At 38.8% G+C, this 24,032-nt stretch overlaps 1 protein-coding gene across 1 annotated transcript in view; it reads right to left on the bottom strand.

Moving 5' to 3' along the window:
• Positions 1-8,495: 8,495 nt before the first annotated feature.
• Positions 8,496-24,032, bottom strand: part of LOC126109840 (solute carrier family 46 member 3-like) — a 612,447-nt gene continuing 596,910 nt past the window's right edge. The window contains exons 8-9 of the mRNA XM_049914899.1: positions 18,508-18,664; positions 8,496-9,345 (exon numbers count right to left, since the gene is read on the bottom strand). Of these exons, the coding sequence (XP_049770856.1) occupies positions 9,036-9,345; positions 18,508-18,664 (467 nt within the window). The 3' untranslated portion in view covers positions 8,496-9,035. The remainder of the gene's footprint in view (positions 9,346-18,507; positions 18,665-24,032) is intronic.

Below are 24,032 nucleotides of genomic sequence, written 5' to 3'. Positions count from 1 at the left end.
TAGAAGTATTGACTCTGGCTGTTGAGACACTTGCCCCACTGTGACACAAGGCAGTGAATGGCTGTCTCATATAAGTCCCGGGGTTGCAATGTTTCTGTAATTATGCCTCTGGCTTGTTTCTTTTCGAACGGCCCTTGTACATTGCTTTGGCATGATGTTCAAGAAATGAAATTAGATTCATGAAGATTTTGAAATGCAGCCTTACTGAGAAGTACATGTATCACACAATTTATTTAAGAAATATAACAGCAATCAAACAATGGAAAATCCTGGATGGAATGTCACAATGCCAGAGAAGGAAAGTTGCTACTCACCATATAGCGGAGATGTTGAGCCGTGATAGGCACAATAAAAAGATTCTCACAATCATAGCTTTTGGCCATTACGGCCTTAGTCAGCAGTAGACACTCATACACACATGCGCGCACACACTCGCGCAAGTGGAACTTGCACGTACGTCTGCAGTCTCGGACAGCTGAAACCACACTGCGAGCAGCAGCACCAGTGCACGATGGGAGTGGCGACTGGGTGGCAATAAGGAGGAGGCTGGGGCAGGGAGGGGGAGGACAGTGAAGTGTTGCAGTTTAGACGGAGGACAGGTGAGAAGGTGCAGAGGGGGCAGGGGGTAAGTAGTGGAAAGGAGAGAAATAAAAATAAAAATAAATTAAAAGACTGGGTGTGGCAGTGAAATGACGGCTGTGCAGTGCTGTAATGGGAACAGGGGGGGGGGGGGGGGGGGGGGCTGGATAGGTGAGGACAGTGACTAACGAATGCTGAGGCCAGGAAGGTTACCGGAATGTAGGATGTATTGCAGGGAAAGTTCCCACCTGCGCAATTCGGAAAAGCTGGTGTTGGTGGAGAGGATCTGTATGGCACAGGCTATGAAGCAGTCATTGAGATTAGGGATATCAGGTTTGGCAGCGTGTTCAGCTACAGGGTGGTCCACTTGTTTTTTTGTCACAGTTTGTTGGTGGCCATTCGTGTGGACAGACAGCTTGTTGGTTGTCGTGCCTACATAGAATGCAGCACAGTGGTTGCAGCTTAGTTTGTAGACCACATGACTGGTTTCACAGGTAGCCCTGCCTTTGATGGGATAGGTGATGTTAGAGACTGGAGTGGAGTAGGTGGTTGTAGGACAACCGACAAGCTGTCTGTCCGCATGAACGGCCACCGACAAACTGTGGCCAAAAAAACAAGTGGACCACCCTGTAGCTGAACATGCTGCCAAACGTGATATCCCTCATCTCAATGACTGCTTCACAGCCTGTGCCATATGCATCCTTCCCACCGACACCAGCTTTTCTGAACTGCGCAGGTGGGAACTTTACCTGCAATACAACCTACATTTCCGTAACCCTCCTGGCCTCAGCATTCATTAGTCACTGTCCTCACCTATCCAGCCCCCTCCCTGTTCCCATTCCAGCACTACACAGCCATTATTTCACCACCACACCCAGTCTCTTAATTTATTTTTATTTTTATTTCTCTCCTTTCCGCTACTTACCCCCTGCCCCCTCCACACCTTCTCTCCTAACCTCTGTCTAAACTGCAACACTTCACTGTCTGCCACTCCCACTGCACTATCCCTCCCCCTCCCTGCCCCTGCCTCCTCCTTACCACCACCCAGTAGCCACTCCCATCATGCAATGGTGCTGATGCTTGCAGTGTAGTTTCAGCTCTCTGAGACTGCAGATGTGTCTGCAAGTTACGCTTGCGTGAGTGTGTGTGTGTGTGTGTGTATGTGTGTCTACTGCTGACTAAGGCCGTAATGGCCAAAAGCTATGATTGTGTGAATCTTTTTATTGTGCCTATCGCAGCTCAGCATCTCCGCTATATGGTGAGTAGCAACTTTCCTGCTCTGGCATTGTGACATTCCATCCAGGATTTTCCATTGTTTGTTTGCTGTTATATTTCTTAAATAAATTGCGTGTTACATGTACTTCTCAGTAAGGCTGCATTTCAAAATCTTCATGAATCTGATTTCATTTCTTGAACATCATGCCAAAGCAATGTACAAGGGCCATTCAAAAAGAAACAAGCCAGAGGCATAATTACAGAAACATTGCAACCCCGGGACTTATATGAGACAGCCATTCACTGCCTTGTGTCACAGTGGGACAAGTGTCTCAACAGCCAGAGTCAATACTTCTAACATACAGGTACTGGTTTCTGTAATTATGTCTCCGGCTCATTTCTTTTTGAACGCCCTTTATACTAAACTCTGACATAAAAAATTGTCATTACCTACATTTAAAACATTTCATATATTTTATTAGTATTATTAAAATCATGGGCATCTGTGGCATGTTAAAAGGGAACACAATGGTAAATTCAGTGTGGTGTGAATGGGTCTGTGACACCCCTCCTGCAGTCTTTTAGCCCTACTGTTCAGTCTACACATCAAAGAAGTAGTGATGAAAATAAAACAAAGGTTCAAGAGAGGGATTAGAATTCAAAGCGAAAAGATATCAATGATGAGATACGCTGCTGACATTGCTATCCTCAGTTACTGTGAAGAGAACTACAATATCTGTAGGATGGAATGAACAATCTAATGAATACAGAATATGGACTGAGAGTAAATCTGGAAAAGACAAAGGTAATGGGAGGCACCAGAAATGAGAACAGTGAGAAACACATCAAAACAGGTGATCACGAAGTGGATGAAGTTAAGAAATTCTGCAACATTGTAAGTGTAATAACCCACAATGGATGAAGCAAAGAGGTCCTAAAAAGCAAACTAGTGCAGCCAACCAGGAAATTTCTGGCCAAGAGAAGTCCACTGTTATCAAACATAGGCCTTAATTTGAGAAAGCAATTTCTGAAAATGTATGTTTAGAGTACAGCATTCCATGGTAGTAAATCACAGATAGTAGGAAAACTTATGGCAAGTTGAAAGAGAGAGAGAGAGAGACAGACAGACAGAGAGAGAGGAAGAAGTGATATGCACATGCATAAGATAAATACCTTCCCTCAAAAGTATTTCTCTTCTTCATACCTCCTCTGTGTTACCACAGATGACGTGTCACTGATGCCATTTATAGTAAGACTGCGGTACACGTGAGGTGCCTATTTGCTTCCACTACCCTGAGTCGAATGCATAGTTTCCAACAAATGTTCACCAATCTTCAGTCTTCTATAGTTGGGCCTGTTAATGCTGACATTGGACTGTTGATGACTGAAAACATGTTTTTGGTTGCACGAGTCTGATTTCAAATTGTATCAGGCATATAGATATGGGTATGGAGAGAATATGGAGAGAATCTCATGAATCCATGGACCCTACATGTCAGCAGGGGACTGTTCAAGCTGGGGGAGGCTCTGTAATGGTGTGGGACGTGTGCAGTTGGAGTGTTATGGGACTCCTGATACCTCTAGATACGACTCTGACAGGTGACATGTATGTATTCATCCTGTCTAATGACCTGCATCCATTCATGTCCCTTGTGCAATCCGACGGACTTGGGCAGGACAATGCGACACCCCACACGTCCAGAGTTGGTACATAGTGGCTCCAGGAACACTCTTCTGAGCTTCAACACTTCTGCTGGCCACGAAACTCCCCAGATATGAACATTACTGAGCATATCTGGGATGTTTTGTAATGTGTTGTTCAAGAAGAGATATCCACCTGGACATTTATGGACAGGCCTGCTAGATTCATGGTGTCACTACTTTAGACTTTAGTCTAGTCCTTCTTGCTTGCTCGTGGGGCCCTACACGATATTCAGCAGGTGTGCCAGGTTCTTTGGCTTTTCACTGTATGACCACTCACATCTACCATGGCTACAACTGAAACTTCAGCTATGACTTCCAAAACATGTAAACATGAATTCCAACAGATGATAAAAGTAACATAGCTACCAACCTCTGTAACAACATTTGAGGCTAAGCATTGTGTCAGTTTACAGGCTACAGGTTATATACTTGACTTGTTTGTGTATGTGATTGCATATGGCAGTTTACTGATTAATTCATACCACAATGTCTTCCATTTAATTATAATGACATACTGGTATTAGCGTTTTAGATTCTAGTAAATACTCAAATTTAACAAAAAAATCTGTTTCAGGAGTTGTATGAGTTACTGAGATGGAAGGAGGTGACAGATACAATATTTTACTGACTTGCTGTTTTTAGAACAAACATCACTTTATTCCAACACAGAAATTTACATCACCATAAGTAAATATTTACAAATATACAGTCTCAAGAAAAAAGCACATTTTTAGCCAGTTACATGCAAACACTAAGTTTCAAGAAAATATATTATATAGAAGAATTTACATAATAAAGTAAACAGAGAACTGTTACATTGGAAGCATTTTGAAACATTTACACTTTTCTTTGTGCTTAACATGTATTAATAACAAAAGAACTTATGTAAATGTAGCAGTTATCACTGAAATTTTGCAAATACATAAAGTGACATAATAGTTAAATAAAGGCTTTTCCTGCAGTCTTTTCAATCCACCAACATGATACGCCAGAATGGCTATCAATTGGAAATCTAGAATAGGTTATTTTGTTTAAAAGTCCAGCATGTACTTGCTGTACACACTTTCTGGACAGCATTAAAGAACATTTCAAATGTACAATATGTTTCCAGTTTAAATATAATACTGTGTGTAGAAATCAGAAGTTTACACAGGAACATGAATTAAATTTATTTCACCACAGATTTTTTTTTCACTTTGCAAGCAGAGCTGGAGTGTGTCCATTACATGACACCTGGTAAAGCCGTAACATAGTCAGATTTTTAGGAATCTCCATGAAATATGTCCTATGTATCCTCCATACCAGTTAATAGGTCTGGGGCATCCACATTACTTTTCAAGATCAGGATTTAATATAAAATCAAAATAATAGGAAAAATTAAGTGTTTCTGTATGACAGGTCCTCAAATATCATTAACCAATATATTAAAATGTGATATATATCCAGACAGATCTCGAAGGAACTAAAATTTGGCCTGTTTAAGAGATTTATAACTACATGACCATTGAAAATTTCACAGCTAATTCATGATGTATTGCCTGATGACTTCTGAATCAGACATGAGATACAATACTTGGAATGTGGAAAAAATTCAGAAGAGCAATAGATATACCATGAAGAGTGAGAATGCCCAATATACGGTGAGAGACACCTTTAAAGAAGTAGTTTGAGGCACAATCTTTCTGTCATATGTCACCAGTGTGAAGGTACTCAATTGGTTATATACTCCAGAAAGACAACACAGATTGATCAGGAAAATCAGTGCATGCCTCAGATTTATTGAAGACAAATAGGGTCCACTAACAGCATCAGGCATTTAACAAATATTGTGCAGTTATGTTTGAATTGGCATGATGGGATTATGTGTTAACATTACCAATGGCACATAAACCAAGCTGCACACTACTTCAGAGAGAGAAATTGGCTGAGTTGAGATGTAAAGAGTGAAGCACAACATTGTTGTTGCTTACAAGCCCAGTAAGAACAGGAAAGAGGAACACTAAGGTTAAGTGGATTATTGGATTCATGTCTTACAGAGAATTAGCACAGGAAAGGAGTACCCACTGAGGTGTAACTGGACAATACCAGCACTACTATGTACAATATTTGCCCACAAACTTAACTTCACTGCACGACGAACACTGGAGTATTGTTCTTTAATGTAAGATTATCAACAAAACGGCTGTTTCTCACCAGAATTATTGTACATGTGGTTACTTTTAAATATGTTGCTTGTATCAGCCAGCATCTTATTTGCTCCTGGCTATACACCCCCCCCCTCCATTTTTTTCCACTATGAGCAGCAACAATTCATATTTGTGCAATGTCTTTTATGCTCACTCATTCAGTAGAAGCATACACCCTCAACTGACTGAACTGTACCTTGACCATACATAAACAATGTTCATTGGAGATTTTGTTTCATGAGCATTAGAATGTGCTCTAAGGCGTGCTTTGGTTCCTAATATTTTGTCTCCAGATACTGGAGACTGCTTCAGAGGCATAATAACATAATTACTCGATTTTCAAACTTTAACAAGCTTTGTAAGTTTGTACATAACCACACAACAGTTGAGTCACATCATTCAACTGCCACCAAAGACAGAATCATGCCAATGTGCATTACAGAGCTCATCCTGTGGAACTAAGGCCCAGAACTTGTCTAATTTCAGTCCTCCTCATTTCCTGGTGAAGTTGTTTTTGAATTTATATGGCCCCATCATACACATTAATATAATGATGGTTAGCCTCTGAAACAACTACAGAGATTCAGAGTTCGTGTTTCCTGGACTCATTGCATGCGCTATAAATGCTGATTTAGTCATATTTCCCTGACAACTGTCCTTGTGTTAAAGCCAAGTGTTGATGCTACTTTTGGTAGTTTCTATGCACCATTGTCTGCATGTGCAGATGATTTTGTATACTCCTTCCATGACCAATTGTGTGGGTAGGTCCTTTGTTTAAGTTTGAAAATCAAGTAACTGTCCCTTTATGCATATGGGTACATAATCAGGAGGCAAAATTCTAGGTGCAGAAATATGCCTTGGACCACAGGTCATAAACCATAAATCAAAAGGATGTAAAATCCAGCTGTGAAAGCCTGCACTGAATGATATTCATTGCACTCTTAGAATAAGCATTAGCCTCAGCATTAGTCTGATGGCAAAGAGTGTGTACTTTTAATCAATATGTTTTATCTTTGTAAATGTAGGATACCTTTAGACACCTGACAGTATGAAGAATAATTGAACAACAAGCCTTACTGAAAAATTTAGGTCACTTCAATTGGCAAATAAAAACATTCAGAAATCTACACTGAATCCTGAACCACGCATTTCCTGTTCTGCAACTGAAGAGGGAAAGATGCAGAAAGTAGACAAGGGAAGAGGAATGAAAGATGGTAGGTAAATCATAACTTCAGTCAGCATCTCGTGTTGCTGTTTTATGATATATTCCTTACGACCTACACTTCTTTCCCAATCTGGTCACATTGTTTCTAACCTGTATTTGAAAGGACACTACCTTTTAATGGTTTTGCTTTCTTATGATCTTTGGCTGAAGTGTTGTATGACAGACTTGTTATTTGTATTGAATTATACTGTTTTGTTGAATGGACCACCTAATGTAAAAACATGGAATGAACTGCAGTATATTATCCCATTCATCATAAAATTTATTTTTCCATTAATAGTTTAGTGTCTTAATCTAGTGAATCTAACATTATTTTACCATTAAAGTCTGTTTTGTGTTCAAGCTCTATTTCAATGTTAGTAGGTGGCCATAGTATAACTCAGACTTTTAAGGAATGCAACACTGTCTAAACATTGTTGCTGCAGCTACATTCAGTTCAAAAGCTGTAAATTTCAGGCACATGAATGTTTGGGGAATCTCTGGCTAATCTAAGCAGAATTTCCTGTTGCTATGCAAGAGAGTACACATTATCATGCTGTGTTTTTAATTCCTGTCTTGGTTATAGTTTCAGCCACTGCACTATAAGGTGCTTGAACAAAATAAAGAAATAATATGCATGTATTTATAATTAGCATAATCCATGAATGTATTAGCAGGTATTGTTTATATTGTTGTATACGAGCCTAGCCACTATACCTTTTTTTCATTTACATATTTCACAGCCAATTGCGTTTTGGTTTAACATGTGAACAGAATTTTGATGTTATTTTCAGCTCTTTAAGGTAAAAGAACTTTATTGTTGTAAATCCTAAACTTTATTTGTGGAAACAGTACATCTTTACAAAATACTTTTTTTAGCTCTGTATTTAATATTTTATTGCCATCAGCCCCATTTCCTTGTGAAAACGTAATGGAAAGTTTCTAATATTATTGTAAGCATTTCTTTCTTTCTAGAGCGCACAATTAATTTTCTTATATTGATATTTGCTTCTCTGGAAGAATGTGTTTGATCAAACAGAGAGAGAGAGAGAGAGAGAGAGAGAGAGAGAGAGAGAGAGAGGATTAAGATAACAGAATATCCTTGCCCCCAACTGCATTTTCGTAAGTGCCATATATCAAGAAAGTTAGATTTATTGAAACAATATGGCAGTGGAAAATCTTAGGTATTATCTAAGCAATGACTTAAGAATCTAAAGTCGCAGTTTCACTTTGTATACATAAATTGGTAAGCAGTCTAATTTTGTCATGTTATGCTCTCTTGATTTATCATTACTTGTATATATATTGTTGACAAACATTAATTGTGAGCATTGTGTTTGTTTGAGGAATGTGTGTAAAAATAAAATAGCTTTGAATACCACATATTTAACAATTATTTTATGGGAATGAGCACTGGCTGCTTTAGGAGAAAATCAGCAATGAAGTCATGGTATCATAAGGAGATTTTAAAGCTCAAATAAAATAAATTATTTCAGATAATAGAGTGAAATATCTAGCTGTGGCATAACAGCAGCTATAATAAATCTTTCCAAAGAGTGAGAAAAATGCACTTTGTTTTCTGCTGCTGTAGGGTACACATTGTCAGGGTGTTTGTAGCCTATCTGAGTCTTACAGAAGTGTCTAGTATTTTACGCAACTTACCACATTCCTATCATTTCTATGCCACTATCTCGTTAAATACTTAGAAACAATCTAGCAACTTGGCATCCAGTATGAAATACTGATGAAACACATACCACAGCTGTTGGAATACCAGATTATCTTCCACACAGAAATACTCTGGAAGAGTTTTTCTGCCTGCTTTACTAAACTGACAACTTAGTCTTTCATGGCAACATCTATATGTAAAAGACTCCCAGTATACTAGGCTTGTAAAATCAAGGTGTGATACTGAGAATCTTTCACAACATCCATTCATATTATTTTTACACATTTTTACTAATGTCAGAAATCTGCCTTCTTCCAACAAATTTTTTCACCATTGTTTCAAACAATTATGTTATCGTTTGTCAGGTCCCATTAGCGCAAAAAATAAAAGGAAGGCAGAATTAACAAGGCGTGTCATGGTGCACTGTGAAGTCCAAACTGATGAGTTACACTCTCATTGCCACTAGAGATAATGTTCTTCATAGTCGAGCTTCTCCCGGTTTTGTGTCAGAGTCTTGCTCGTATGCCGGATTTTCTACACCAAAGATCTTCCTATGAGTCAGTCCTTCTTCTGCTGCTCTTTGGTTCAGTGTGGATGCATCCACTGCTTTGCTTTCTTCTTTTGACTTGTCACTGAACCTGACAGAACCATTCCTCACCATAGGGAAGGCCAACGGGTCCGTCTTTGTTGCAGTGGCGGCAGCTTCGAGAACTGCTGTCGTCCTGGTGGCTGCATTTTCTTCTTCATCTTTCTTCCTAGCATCCTTTTTGTGGGATGCATACAGCCATCTGTAAAGAGAATGCTATGTTAAGTACAATGAGACAAACTTTTTCATAAACTGGCTTTCAGACATGTAAAACATCTAGGCATCTTACTCAGACATTGTAACAATTACAAATAAATGTGAAATTGCAACATATTTGGGGGGCAACGAGTACAATGAAATAGCTGTGACACAAATTCTATATATCTAAAAGTCTCACCTACATGTATATTTGTATCTCTCTATTAGAAACTTGAGTAACAGTTATCTTCTACCAATGTCGATACTAATAATACAACTATAAGACTATCATGTCTGTCTGTTTGAAGATATTAATGTCCAAAATAACTAGACAATATTTGATGAGATTTTCACTTATAACTTGAGCATAGCTTGGGGCATCACACAGAGTTTTTTCAACCAAAAACCACCATGTTTGTCTGTTTTCACAGATGGCTTGGGGCGACATATGGGCTTTATTTCATCAAAATCCAGTAATAACAAAAATTTAATTTAAAGTTTTGTCCATACTACTATCATAAATGCAAAAGTATATGTCTGTTATGACTAAACTGCTGAACTGATTCTGATGAAATTTTCGTATAGAGATAGCCTGAACCCTAAGGAAGAACATAGGCTGCTTTAGAATGTAGAAAATCCATCCTTAAGAGGGTGAAGTATGAAACAGAACAATTTTTTTTTACGTCAGTGAACATAAACCATGTCAAAAAATTAGTAAATTTGTTGCATAATGTATACGCTGATGATGTCCCTATTCCAGTAGGGGCTCACTCATGCCTATGGCCCTCTGTATGCATTGCCCCACAGAGACGCTGCACATGTGACTGCATTGTGCATTGGCACATCACATCATGAGCTGTGCTTACTCAAAAAGGCAGACCTATGATGGCAGCTGACAATATTGCATGTACAATAACTTACACAGTCATCATCACTCATCATAACAAAATTACTGATACATGAAACCAGCCACAGGTAACAGCTATTATGCAATAGTGTCGTTAGGTAATAAGTAAAGTCTTGATGCTCGTGGGAAGGGTATAATTCAGTATAATACAAAAAATGTAAATGATTTAGTCTATCCACAACTCAACCTTAGCGTGGGACAGAAAGCAGTGAGGTATTAAGCCAAAAAACCTTTGATCACAGCAGTGGTGAAACATTTCAATGCTTGATTGCCAAACTGAATTCTTCAAAGTTACAGCAAACATTGAATCCAGTAAGAAACAACCACATACAGATAACAATTTTAGTTGTGCAGACACTGCATGCAGACACAGTTTCAAAAAATACAATCCCTGAGGAGATTACAAAATTCATCAGGTCATCACAAAGTCATACCAACTCTGTTGGCTATGATGGCATTTTTTAGCAAAATTTTAAATTTTAAGCTATCTTTGTAGCGAATAAATGACTCAGATAGCTTAAGATTCAAAATTCTGCTAAAAATGCTATCATAGTTAATAGGATTGGTATTATTTTCTATGAGTGAATGACTCAGCCCCCATGAACTATAGACCTTACTGTTGGAGTGGAGGCTGGCCTCAGCCGTACTGTAGGTGCAACCACAACAGAGGGGTATCTGTTGAGAGGCCAGACAAATGTGTGGTTCCTGAAGAGGGACTCTTTTCTCTAGTTCCAGGGGCAACAGTCTGGATAACTCACTGATCTGGCCTTGCAACATCAACCAGTATGGCCTTGCTGTGCTGGTACTGTGAACAGCTAACAGCAAGTGGAAACTACAACTAGAATTTTTCCTGAAGGCATTTAGCTCTACTGTATGATTCAATGATCATAGCATTCTCTTCGGTAAATTATTCCAGAGGTAAAATAGTATCCCTTTTGGATCTCTGGGTGGGGACTACTCAGGAGAATGTCATCAGCAGAATGTGATCAGAGTGTGAATGTTAGATCAGGGGTAATGCAGGAGTAGATTTAATAATGAACAAAAAAAAAAATAGAAATGTGGATAAGCTACTATGAACAGAGTAGTGAACACATTACTATAGCCAAGATAGACATGAAGCCTGCACCCACCACAGCAGTACAAGTGTACATGCCAACTAGCTCCACAGATGGTGAAGAGATTGAAAAAATGTATGATGAGTGAGATGAAAGAAATTATTCAGATACTCAAGGAAGATGAAAATTTAATAGTCATGGGGAATTGGAATTTGATAGTAGGAAAAATAAGAGTGGAACAATAGTAGGTGAATACTGATTTGGGGAAAGGAATGAAAGAGTAATCTGATTGATAGAATTTTGCACAAAACATAATTTAATCATAACTAACACTTCGTTTCAGAATCATGAAAGAAAGTTGTATATATGGAAGAGACCTGGGGACACTGGAAGGTTTCAGATTAATTATATAATGGCACAACAGAAATTTCAGAACCATATTTTAAATTTTAAGATATTTCTACAGATATATGTTAACTCTGACCACAATTTATTGCTTATGAACTGTAGATTAAAACTGACAGAACAACTAAAAAGGAGGAATTTAATGAGATAGAACCTGGATAAACTGAAAGAATCAGAGGCTGTAGCATGTTTCAGAGGGAGAATTAGGGAATGATTGACAATGCTAGGGGAAAGGAATACAGTAGAAGAACAATGGGTAGATTCAAGAGATGAAACAGTGAAGGCGGCAAATGATCAAGTAGGTGAAAAGATGAGGGCTAATAGAAAGACTTGGGTAACAGAAGAGGTACTGAATTTAACTGATGAAAAGAAAAAATATAAAACAGTAAATAAAGCATGCAAAAGGGAACACAAACATCTAAAAAATTAGATCAACAGAAAGTGCAAAATGGATAAGCAGGAATGGCTAGAGGACAAATGTAAGGATTTAGGAGCATATTTAAATAGGAAAAAGACAGATATTCCTGCAGGAAAGTTAGAGAGACCTTTGGAGAAAGGAGAAGCACCTGCACGAATATCGAGAGATCACATGGAAAACTAATCCCAAGCAAAGAAGGGAAAGCAGATGGGAGTAAGGAGTATATAGAGGGTCTATACAAGAGTGAGGTATTTGAGGGCAATATTACGGAAATGGAAGCAACATCGATGAAGATGAGATGATAAATATGATACTGCAGGAAGAATTTGACAGAGCACTGAAAGACTTAAGTTGAAACAGGGCCTGGGAGTAGACAGCATTCCGCTAGAGCTACTGATGGCCTCGGGAGAGCCAGCCATGACATAACTTTATCATCTGGTGCGCAAGATGTATGAGACAGGTCAAAACCTTCAAAATTCAAGAAAAATATGATAATTCCAATTCTAGAAAAAGCGGATGCTGAAAGGTATGAAAAATTACTGAACAGTTCAGTAAGTCACAATTCAAAATACTAACATGGATTCTTTACAGAAGAATGGAAAGCTGACCTCGGGGGAGATCAGTTTGGATTCTGGAGAAATGTAAGACTATGTGAGGCAATACTGACCCTGTGACTTCCCATAGAAGATAGGCAAACCTACAATTATAGCATTTGTAGACTTAGAGAAAGCTTTTGACAATGTTGACTGGAATACTCTCTTTCAAATTCTGAAGGTGGCAGGGGTAAAATACAGGGAGCAAAAGGCTATTTACAATTTGTACAGATGCCAGATGGCAGTTATAAAAATCAAGGGGCATGAAAGGGAAGCAGTGGTTGGGAAGGGAGTGAGACAGGGTTGTAGCCTCTCCCCAATGTTATTCAATCTGTATATTGAGCAAGCAGTAAAGGAAACAAAAGAAAAGTTCAGAGTAGGTATTAAAATCCATGGAGAAGAAATAAAAACTTTGAGGTCTGCTGACGACATCGTAATTCTGTCACAGACAGCAAAGGGCTTGGAAAAACAGTTGAATGGAATGGACTGTGTCTTGAAGGGAGGATATAAGATGAACATCAACAAAAGCAAAACAAAGATAATGGAATTTAGTCGAATTAAATCAGGTGATGCTGAGAGAATTAGACTAGAAAATGAGACACTTAAAGTAGTGGATGAGTATTGCTGTTTAGAGAGCAAAATAACTGATGATGGTCGAAGTAGAGAGGATATAAAATGTAGACTGTCTATGGCAAGGAAAGCATTTCTGAAGAAGAGAAATACGTTAACATCAAGTATATGTTTAAGCATTAGGTTTTCTGAAAGTATTTGTATGTAGTGTAGCCATGTATAGAAATGAAACATGGATGATGAAAAGTGTAGACAACCAGAGAAAAGAAGTTCTTGAAATGTGGTGCTGTTGAAGAGTACATATCTACAGAGGTGTTACTGAACAGAATTGGAGAGAAAAGAAATCTGTGGCACAACCTGAGTAAAAGAAGGGCTTGGTTGGTAGGGGACATTCTGTGACATCAATGAGAGAAGTGTGGTGTGTGTGTGTGGGGGGGGGGGGGGTTTAGAACCTGTAGAGGGACACCAAAAGATGAATTTAGTGAGCACATGCAGAAGGATGTAGGTTGCAGTCATTATTCAGAGATGAAGAGACTTGCACAGGATAGAGTAACATGGAAAACTGCATCAGACAAGTCTTCAGACTAAAGACCACAAAACAACAACAAATGACTCAGGGTATATTTCCTAACTGACTTACAGATACTGTTGTAACTCTCATCTACAAAACCAGAGATAATCGAACCACCTCAAAATGCAGACCTAATTCAGGTCCTCCAATTTTCAGAGGTGTACAAGGGGTGTTTGAAAAGTCTGTGCAAACTCCAAGAGATGGCACCACAGCACGTATTGAGGTCATCTTTAGTTAATAGCATCTTTAGAAAGAATGCACACCAAGTTACAGCCATATTGGTCTATTTCTTTGTATTTCGGATTTGTGTGAATCAAGGAAGCTGAGTGATTGTCAAAAAATGGACGAAAAAGAATTTTGTATGATGATTAAGCATTACTTTATGAAAGGCAAAACGTCAGAGGAGACTAAAGAGAAGCTTGATAAACATTATGGTGACTCTGCACATACAATTAGAACAGTTTGTAAATGGTTTCAAAATTTTCGGAGTGGCCACAGGGGCAAAAGTGATGCTGAATGTTCTGGACACCCTGTGTAGGTTACGACTCCAGAAATCATTGATAAAATCCATGATATGTTGGTGGCTGACAGAAGAGTTAAAGTTTGTGAGATTGCTAGTGCTGTGGGCATCTCAAATGAATGGGTACATATTATTTTGCATAAACATTTGGATATGAGAAAGCTATCTGCAAGATGGGTTTCACAATTCCTCACATTTGACTGAAAATGGAATTGTGAGAAGTGTTGCGAGGATGGTTTGCAGCTGTTCAGGAAGAATCTGCAGGACTTTAAGCATTGTTTCGTCACTAGGATGAAACATGGATACATTACTACACTCCTGAGACCAAACAACAGTCTAAACAATGGGTTACCAATGGAGGATTTGCACCAAAAAAGGCGAAGACCATTCCTTCAGCCGGAAAGGTTATGGCAGATGACTTTTGGGATTCACAAGGGATAATCCCCATTGACTGTCTGGAAAAGGGTAAAACTATTACAGGTGAATATTAGTTATCATTATTGGACCGTTTGAAAACCGAGCTGCAAGAAAAACACCGGCGATTGGACCGCAAAAAAGTCCTTTTCCATCACGACAATGCACCAGCACACACCTCAGCTGTTGTTGTCACAAAATTAATGGAAATAAGATTCCAACTCATTTCACATCCCCTGTGTTCTCCAAACTTGGCCCCCTTGGAGTACTATTTGTTCCCCAATTTGAAGAAATGACTGGTGGGATAAAGATTTTATTCAAACGAGGAGGTGATTGCAGCAACTAATAGCTATTTCGCAGACTTGGACAATTCGTATTATTCGGAAGAAATCAACAAATTGGAGCAGCATTGGACAAAGTGTATAAGTCTAAAAGGAGATTATGTCGAAAAATTAAAAAAAAAGTTTACCCCAAACACGTAGGTAGTTTTTATTTTTGCATGGACTTCTCAAATGCCCCTTGTATGAAAAAGAGTTGTATTAACGAATACCAACTCAGTTAAATGAGCAGAATTTATTGGCTGGCACTTAGTTTGTTTCTTTGTAAGGGATTCTAAAAGAGAAGGCAGTACAAATGAAATGCTACCAGAGACAAACAAGAAAATAAATCTTGTTCAAGTATTCTGTGCCCTTGCCAGACCCATTTATTGTGTGGATCACAAAATTCTACTAAGCAAACTGAAGTGTTAAGATATTATTGACATCCCTTTTACATGGAATCACTCTTACCTTCATAATAGAAAACATAAGGTCTCACCGACAGAATGTTTCTAGGGCATGAAACTAACCTCAGAATGGGACAACGTAACATGTGAAGTACGACCAGGATTGAAACTAGGCACACTATTGTTAATCATCATCATCATCTTGGACAGTTTCCAGCCACTGGCTGGGTCTGTCGGGAACACAAGCCTCTCCATCGACACTATTGTTAATGACACACATAAATAATCCTCCAGTGACTTCAAATGATGCTTCAAAAACTGTAACATCTGCTGATGATACAAGGATGCCAATCAAGGGTCTGGACTCAACCTTACCAGGCACAGCTCAGATGAAAACTGATCAGGCATGTAAGTGATTTACAGTTAACAGATTGTTTTACTGTCATAATGGTTCAATTTCAAACAAGTGATAATGACCTGCTAGCACCTGAAATAGCCATTAATGGTCATACACTACATGAAACACATTGTGTAAAATTCCTCTGTGTCCAGTTGTATAACTAACTTAAATGGAATCAACAAAGAAATAAACTAATCAAGAAGTTCAAGCATTACTCCATTATTATTTTATTTTTATTTGTTCCTTCCTTTGTTGATCTGTCTGTGATAAGTTTACAAGGATATAGAGAGTGTCAGTTCATCTTTCTGTATGACAGTTTGTGTGATCTTTCTAAAGAAATCAGTGCATAGGTGGTAATGGTATAAAAAAGACTATGGTAATACTAGATCACATTTTCATTATACATAAATTAAACAGAGCAAGCTAAAAATTTAAAAAAATTAGTCTTAACATAATTAATAATTTTACATTTGTATAGAGCCACAGTCATAAAACTTTCTGAATAATATAACTGCCATATGACTATACAGCAAGTTTCATTTCATTTATTTATTTATAATTCATTCAGTGATGAATCAGTGCAGTATCGCCAACTGCTTGATAGTGTGTTGTGAAATAAAAGCTGTTATACAGTCAAATGGCAGTCATATCTTCCAGAAAATCTACACAATTGCCCAATTTTATATTACATTATGTCATACATATATTCTGTAATTCTAGAAAGCTTTTCCTTGTGACTAAGAAACTCATCCAAATCATAGAATGACCTTTCCAGAAGAAATTACCTCAGAAGCTCCCTGAATGCACACTTGTCCAACTTATTTTAACATATGGAGGAAGAACATTATAGACTTCTGTGCCAGTATCATGCACACTCATCTGCACCATCACCAGACTTTTACAATCATTGTGTAAATTGTGCTTTCTCCTTATACTGTATTTATGATATTCATTATTTCTTTTACAGAACTTAGTATTTTTACTTATGAAACACATACGTGAAAATATAAAATGTAACATATCCTTGAGCACCAGCTCATTTAGGATCTGTGGAGGAATATTAGCATATGAGTTCTTTTGTATATATTTTAAGTAATTTTGGTTTGTAACATTTTCCGCATTCTTGACAATCCCTTCAGCATGCATCTCTGGAATGAGCAGTGTATCAAACCTGACATGATTGCCATATTTGTATCATACTTCTGCCTTGTCACCGTAGCATCAAGCATTTCTGCTCTTATCAAGACCATGTTAAGTGGGCACCATTGTATCCAGAATGAAGAATTAATATTCCACTTTTGCAGCATAGTGTGTGCTGTTCTGAACTTTCCTGACAGATTAACCCTTAACTCACAAGGTGTGGTCTCTCATATCACAAGAAAATTTTCTATCTCACTCTCCAAGGCCAGTTGAGGTGGAATGTTTCTATCCTCCCCCTACCCTCCTTGAATTGTCAGTTGTGTTATCGGCTTCTGTGTTTTTTGTTAACATGTGTTACTGATAGGTGTTGGAGTCTTCTAGACCTTGCCTCATGAACTATGTACCTGTTTTCTTCAGTATGATACTGTGTAGCTCAAAATGTTTACAGGGTTTGATGAAATTGTTAGTCGGTCTATGGAGGAAGGTATCAGTGATATAGATCAAGAAACAAATAAAAAAGATGGTTTTACATTAGCCAGTGATTGCAGTTCTGATATTGAACAAGAGTATTAGCCAGAGGGAGAACTTCAGGAAAGTTGTGATGGGGATCTGTCTGTTTCTTCAATTAAATACTTAAAGTGTCTGTTAAAACTGAATGTCTTCTGAGTGGTGATAAAAATGTAGTTCCCAGCAATGAATGTCAATACAGACTTTCTATTTGTACGTATCAGGTGGAATTTTTATGCACAAATTTAAACCCTGGAATTTAGTTTGATTTGGAAATTTATTTGCTACAGAGACTGTATAATGTTTCAGAATGTAAAAAGCAGTGTACTAACAGTACATTTATGTGCACTATTTAAAAGAACCACACAAAATTATGTGTTTTTGTGTGATAAATAGTAAAATGCTGCGGGCTTTGTTTACTGCAATAAAATAAACTAAAAGCATTTAACCAGCACTTAAATAATTGTAAAAATAAATGTTATGTAGCATAAACTAAAAATTTCAATTGATTTTTGCCTTAGATCTCAGTTTAAATGTGGTTAACATTACAGAAAAGTCACCTCGCGAGTTAAGGGTTAAAACTGTGTGTCACCCTAGGACTTGCACCCAGAACCTTTGTTTTCCACGGGCAGTGTTCTTACCGCCTGAGCTATCAAGGCACAACTCAAGACTCACTCTCACAGTTAGATTTCTGCCAGCACTACTCTCCTAACTTCCAACCTTTCTGCACTCTTGTAATTTATACAACGAGCACCATAGTATCATGAGCACTGCTATCTAATTTGGATGGTCTTTGGAGTATGAAGACACCAAATTTTCATCCTTTGTCAAAGCGAAATGTGTGGCCTGAAACATATTGTGACTGCAGTGTACCCCAGTGTTTCCATGTTGATAGTTTATGTGAGGATTGTAGCTCTGTGAGGTAGAGCTAGGAGTACTCACAGGAAGATTGCAACAGCCGGCATGGTTAGACCTCCTCCCAATAGGAAGAAGGCCCCAGGCAGGGAGTCCATGGTGGCAGCATAGACGCTGGTGTACAGTGGGGCGTACACCAGTGGCATCAGGGCCTCACACACGCCAAACAGGGAGTTCACCTGGCCTGTAGGCAAAATAATAGCAGTCGTTAGTTGTAGCAGTAGTAATATTCACCCGTGGAACACTTTTATAAGGATGTTAGACATGTCACAGTATTAAAGATTAGGAAGCAATACAATCAAACAATGGAAAATCCAGGATGGAATGTAACAATGCGAGAGAAGGAAAGTTGCTACTTACCATACAGTGGAGATGCTGAGCCGCGATAGGCACAATAAAAAGATTCACACAATCAAAGCTTTCGTCAATTAAGGCCTTTGTCAGCAGTAGACACACATACACACACGCGCACACACACACTCACACAAGCGCAACTTGCACACACACTGTGGTCTCAGAGAGCTGAAATTACACTGCCAGCAGCAGCACCAGTGCATGATGGGAGTGGCGACTGGGTGGGGGTAAGGAGGAGGCAGGGGCAGGGAGGGGGAGGGATAATATGGTAGGGGTGGCGGACAGTGAAGTTTAGACGGAGGGTTGGAGAATTGGTGCGGAGGAGGTAAGTAGTGGAAAGGAGAGAAATAAAAATAAATTAAAAGACTGGGTGTGGTGGTGAAATGACGGCTGTGTAGTGCTGGAGTGGGAACAGGGAGGGGGCTGGATGGGTGAGGACAGTGACTAATGAAGGTTGAGGCCAGGAGGGTTATGGGAACATAGGAGGTATTGCAGGGAAAGCTCCCACCTGCGCATTGCAGAAAAGCTGGTGTCGGTGGGAAGGATCCGTATGGCACAGGCTGTGAAGCAGTCATTGAGATGAGGGGTATCATGTTTGGCACCGTGTTCAGCTACAGGACGGTCCACTTGTTTTTTGGCCACACTTTGTCGGTGGCCGTTCGTGCCCACAGACAGCTTGTCGGTTGTCGTGCCCACATAGAATGCAGCACAATGGTTGCAGCTTAGCTTGTAGATCACATGACTGGTTTCACAGGTAGCCCTGCCTTTGGTGTGATAGGTAATGTTAGTGACCGGACTGGAGTAGGTGGTGGTATGAGGATGTATGGGACAGGTCTTGCATCTTGGTCTATTACAGGGGTATGAGCCATGAGGTAGGGGATTGGGAGCAGGGGTCGTGTAAGGATGGACGAATATATTGTGTAGGTTTGGTGGACGGCAGAATACCATGGTAGGAGGGGTGGGAAGGATGGTGGGTAGGACATTTCTCATTTCAGGGCACAACGAGAGGTAATTGAAACCCTGGCGGAGAGTGTAATTCAGTTGCAGTAAAACAAAATTCATTCAATGGTAAGTCAATACACTATTACAGCCTGCTTGATAGTGTGTTGTTCCAACTCTGAAACGCAGTAAATCAGCGGTTTTGCACAGCATGGATTCAACAAATTCTCGATCGGTTTCCAGAGGTATGCAGCACGTAATTATTGTAAACTACAAGCCGGTGGTTTGCGGGTGAAGAGCTGCCACCCAGTAGTGTCCCAGATCTGTTCCAGTGGGTTCAGATTGGGAAATTTGGTGCCAAGGTATCGCCACAATTTCACTATCACACTCATCAAACCACTGTAGTACGACTTTAGCCTGCAGGAAGATGCTATCGCCTATTGGAAAGACATCAAGCATGAAGAAAAGCAGGTGGTCTGCTTTGTCTAGAACTGTCCTGTTGCCTTTTATTACTACCACAAGCCTGATGTGAGCCTAGATAAATATTCCCTATAGTATATTCCAGATGGCACAGAGTAGAATTGTAACAAATTTGCAGCTCACAAAAATTGATGTAAATTCTAGTTCATTATGTGTAAAGTGTCTAAAAAATGATGGTGACATAGACAATTTGAGCTACTCATGTGCTGTTAAAGTAAATAACTGTAAAGTTTTGTCTGCACAGGGCAATCAAAAACTCATAACAGACTCAGCATCAAAAGACAAAATAATTAAAGTGCTACAATAGGATAATGATGCCCTGTTTGTGAAAATCAATGAGTTAGAGCAAAAACTAAGTAAATGTATAACAAGTGAGAAGTAACGTACAATAGAAAGTGTGTCGAACCCAGGTAATTTAAAATTGCAAATGAAGGCAAATTCATGTTATAATATGCGGCCGGTACCAATGCCATTCAGAAACATTGCACCAGAACAAGTAAGTGTACTTCCAGATAAAGGAACAGTTCTGATGCCAGCTAGCAAAATGGCAGTGCAACACGTAAGTGTAGTTAAATACAGTGTTTACAACTAGCGAAAATGAAACTATGGTTAACACCACCATTAGTGTGCTGGAAGATAAGCACATAAACATACAAAACAAAACTATGAATTGAGGAATACAGTACAGAAGCTGAAAGTATAATAGTAAGTGACAGACAAGGCAGATATTGTGGAAATATTCTGCTGTGCATGTTTTGAGCAGTCATTTACTGGATAATGGCATATCTGGACGTGACTACTGATTTGGTGTAAAAAAAAAAAAAAAAAAAAAAAAGTTTCCCGTGATACATAGTATGTCTCTGACCTTCAGATTCTGTGATGAGCTGTGAAAGTGAAATACTTTGCAACTACTCTTGATTTTGCCATCCTTCAACCACTTTCCATTCCCACAATAGTAGCACACATTTTCCAAGATGCTTCTCCCCAGGTTTTATAACAATTCATCCAATGTCAATGAAGTTTATACCAGTGGATTAACCCAGTTGCATCCCATATTGTCACTAGAATTATTCCCTATTCATCTCTGCTCTGCTTATATACTTTGCTAAGCACATCACGTGCCAATAACACCATTAGATGGCATTCAGAGTCTCAGTGTGCAGTGGTCATACTGTTTGGCCTCATATGTGTATATACAGGCATTTAGAGAAATGCTTACAGGTGTAGGTTGACAATGCTGGGGCTAATAGCTGTGGCCTTGTAGTGGGAACCATCCTGGCATTTGCCTCACATAATCAATTGGTGCACAAGTTTGTAGCATTTTTCCCTAAGCAACAGATGCATATAACAGAGACTTTAGTCATCAATCATAGATAGATTCTCCTTCACTGTTTACAACTGTCTGCCAGTGTTGGGGCAACTTTTTGATTCTGCAAGTGTAGAAATTGTGGGGATTTAAGGTGAAGAACTAATTAAGCACTGTCTGGAGCACATTTTCATTCGTAAAGGAAGTTCCATGAAGGCTGCACAACAGAAAGCAGGAAAGGTAAAAATGTGAGGGCACAAGATAACAAGAATGAGTTGGGTGTGGAATGAATTCTCAATGCAGCTCTTTAACAGTTTTGTTCTTCTTTTTTTTTTTTTGGGGGGGGGGGGGGGGGTCTGTCTAGCAGAATTTGGACGAGCATTATCATGAAGTAGGACCACTCCATGCTATCTTCCTTGTCATTGTTTGTTCTCAGATTGTGTTTGCAAGATGTATCAGCTGTTGACAGTGAATGTCAGCAGTTATGGTTACACCTTGTGGAAGCAATTTGTAGTATACCACATCATCACCGTTCCGCCAGAAGCATTACATTATCTTTCGCAGATGTGTGCAGATCTTTGAACAGGGAGTTGCTACTTAGTTTAGGCACAATTGTTCCTCTCTTTTCCTGATGCTTGTGTAAAGACACCATTCCTCATCACCAGTAACAATACAGGATAGGAATGGTCAGTGCTGTTCACAAATCAATTATGGACTTGCAAGCACAGATGCACATATGGCCACCCACAAATTTTTGTGATTTTGGCTGGGATTATGTGGCACCCATACACCCAATTTTTGAACCTTCTCCATTGCATGCATATGTCGCACAATGATCACAGTTCAACACATCTGCACTTCTCAAGTATGCTGATGTGGATCATTTTGGATTAATGTGTTTGAACAATCTTCATCAAACTCTGAAGGTCTTCCTGCATGCGGAGAGTCACTAATGCCAAAACAATCCTCCTTAAAATGAGAAAACTGTTTTCTTGCAATGCTCTGTCTGATCCCCATACATAGCACAAATGTTTCTGGCAACCTCTGCTGCTGTCACCCCTTTATTGAACTCAAGCAGAAGAATATGTTGAAAATGTTATGATTTGTCCACTTGTCATTCCATTCATTGTCTCCAAACAACAAAATGGCAAAATGTAAACACAAACAGCAACAGTGAACTACAAATAAAAAATAACAATTGATATGTAAACTAATAGCAACTGGAATACCAACATGCACAACAAAAATGAACAATCAGTCTTTCCTTCTCACCCCATACGGTAAGTCTCCCCTGATCAGCACTTCTGGCTGACTTTCCCAAAATGTACCCCTTTTCCTAGACCTCTCCAGTCCTTTTCCTTCACCCTTGTTCCTTCCTCTTCAACCCTTCTGCCTGATGAAGGAGACTCTGCTCCGAAAGCTTGCCAGTCACGACAGTCTTTTATGTGTGTGTCCTGCCGCCGCTTGGTGAGTAGATTTTTTATCTATCTAATTAAATAATACAACATTCTTTGGTTGACACATGCTAACAAAGAAGTTACTTTATGATATGTAAAGCTTGTGCTATGCTGTTCATTCATTTTTCAATGTACATTGTTCAGACAATCATCCTAAATCAGTGTCATGATGCTGATATCTAGTACCATTTTGTGTTCAGAAGAATTTCTGTCAATCTACATTCTGGGTTGCTTTCTCACCTAGAAGTGACATCTACAATATACCCAACAGGGCAGACTGCCACACCTTAAACGTAACATTATAGAACATGTACAGCGCAATGCACAAAAAGTCTTTGTTGATCCTTTATGGACCGTGGGACAACGGCTGGCATGTATTTCTAGATACAATAATTTGCCAACAGCCATATGTATTGTGGAAATTTATTTTATGAACTTCTCATATGCTACCAGTTTTGGTGTTACATTGATGTCATCTTCAGGCCCCTGTACAATGAGTAGAACAAATGTACTATTATAAAAATATATAGAACATACATTAACAATTGACAAGTATCTATGTTAACTATGTAAGTGGCTCAAAAGGACATATTGTATATTATTAAAACTATATGTAACATTAGGGGCAAATATGTCATGCTGTTTTTAATAGTTTTAACTGTTTTACTCAGATATAGCATAATAGATGAACATATGTATACGCCATTATTCACAAAACTGCACCACACAGTTGTAATAGGCCATGCATCACAACAATCAAATGCACTGCATACAATTATTTAAAAATAATTTTTTTTAAATAATTAACTAATATAAATGAATAATAAAATAAATTAAAACACAGTAAAATGTGGCATAACCATGTCACAATACATGTTACCTATGTGTAGCCTAGGTCATATTATGTGTGGTACGATAAATAGCTGCCACAATATTAATGATAAGGAGCATAAAAAAGTTTGCCTTAAAACCCAATTGCATTCATGAATTAAACCAATGCAATCGTACTACAAAAA

Source organism: Schistocerca cancellata, chromosome 12, assembly GCF_023864275.1.
Source record: "Schistocerca cancellata isolate TAMUIC-IGC-003103 chromosome 12, iqSchCanc2.1, whole genome shotgun sequence".
Lineage (NCBI taxonomy): Eukaryota > Metazoa > Arthropoda > Insecta > Orthoptera > Acrididae > Schistocerca > Schistocerca cancellata.
This window is presented reverse-complemented; position numbering and strand designations above follow the sequence as displayed.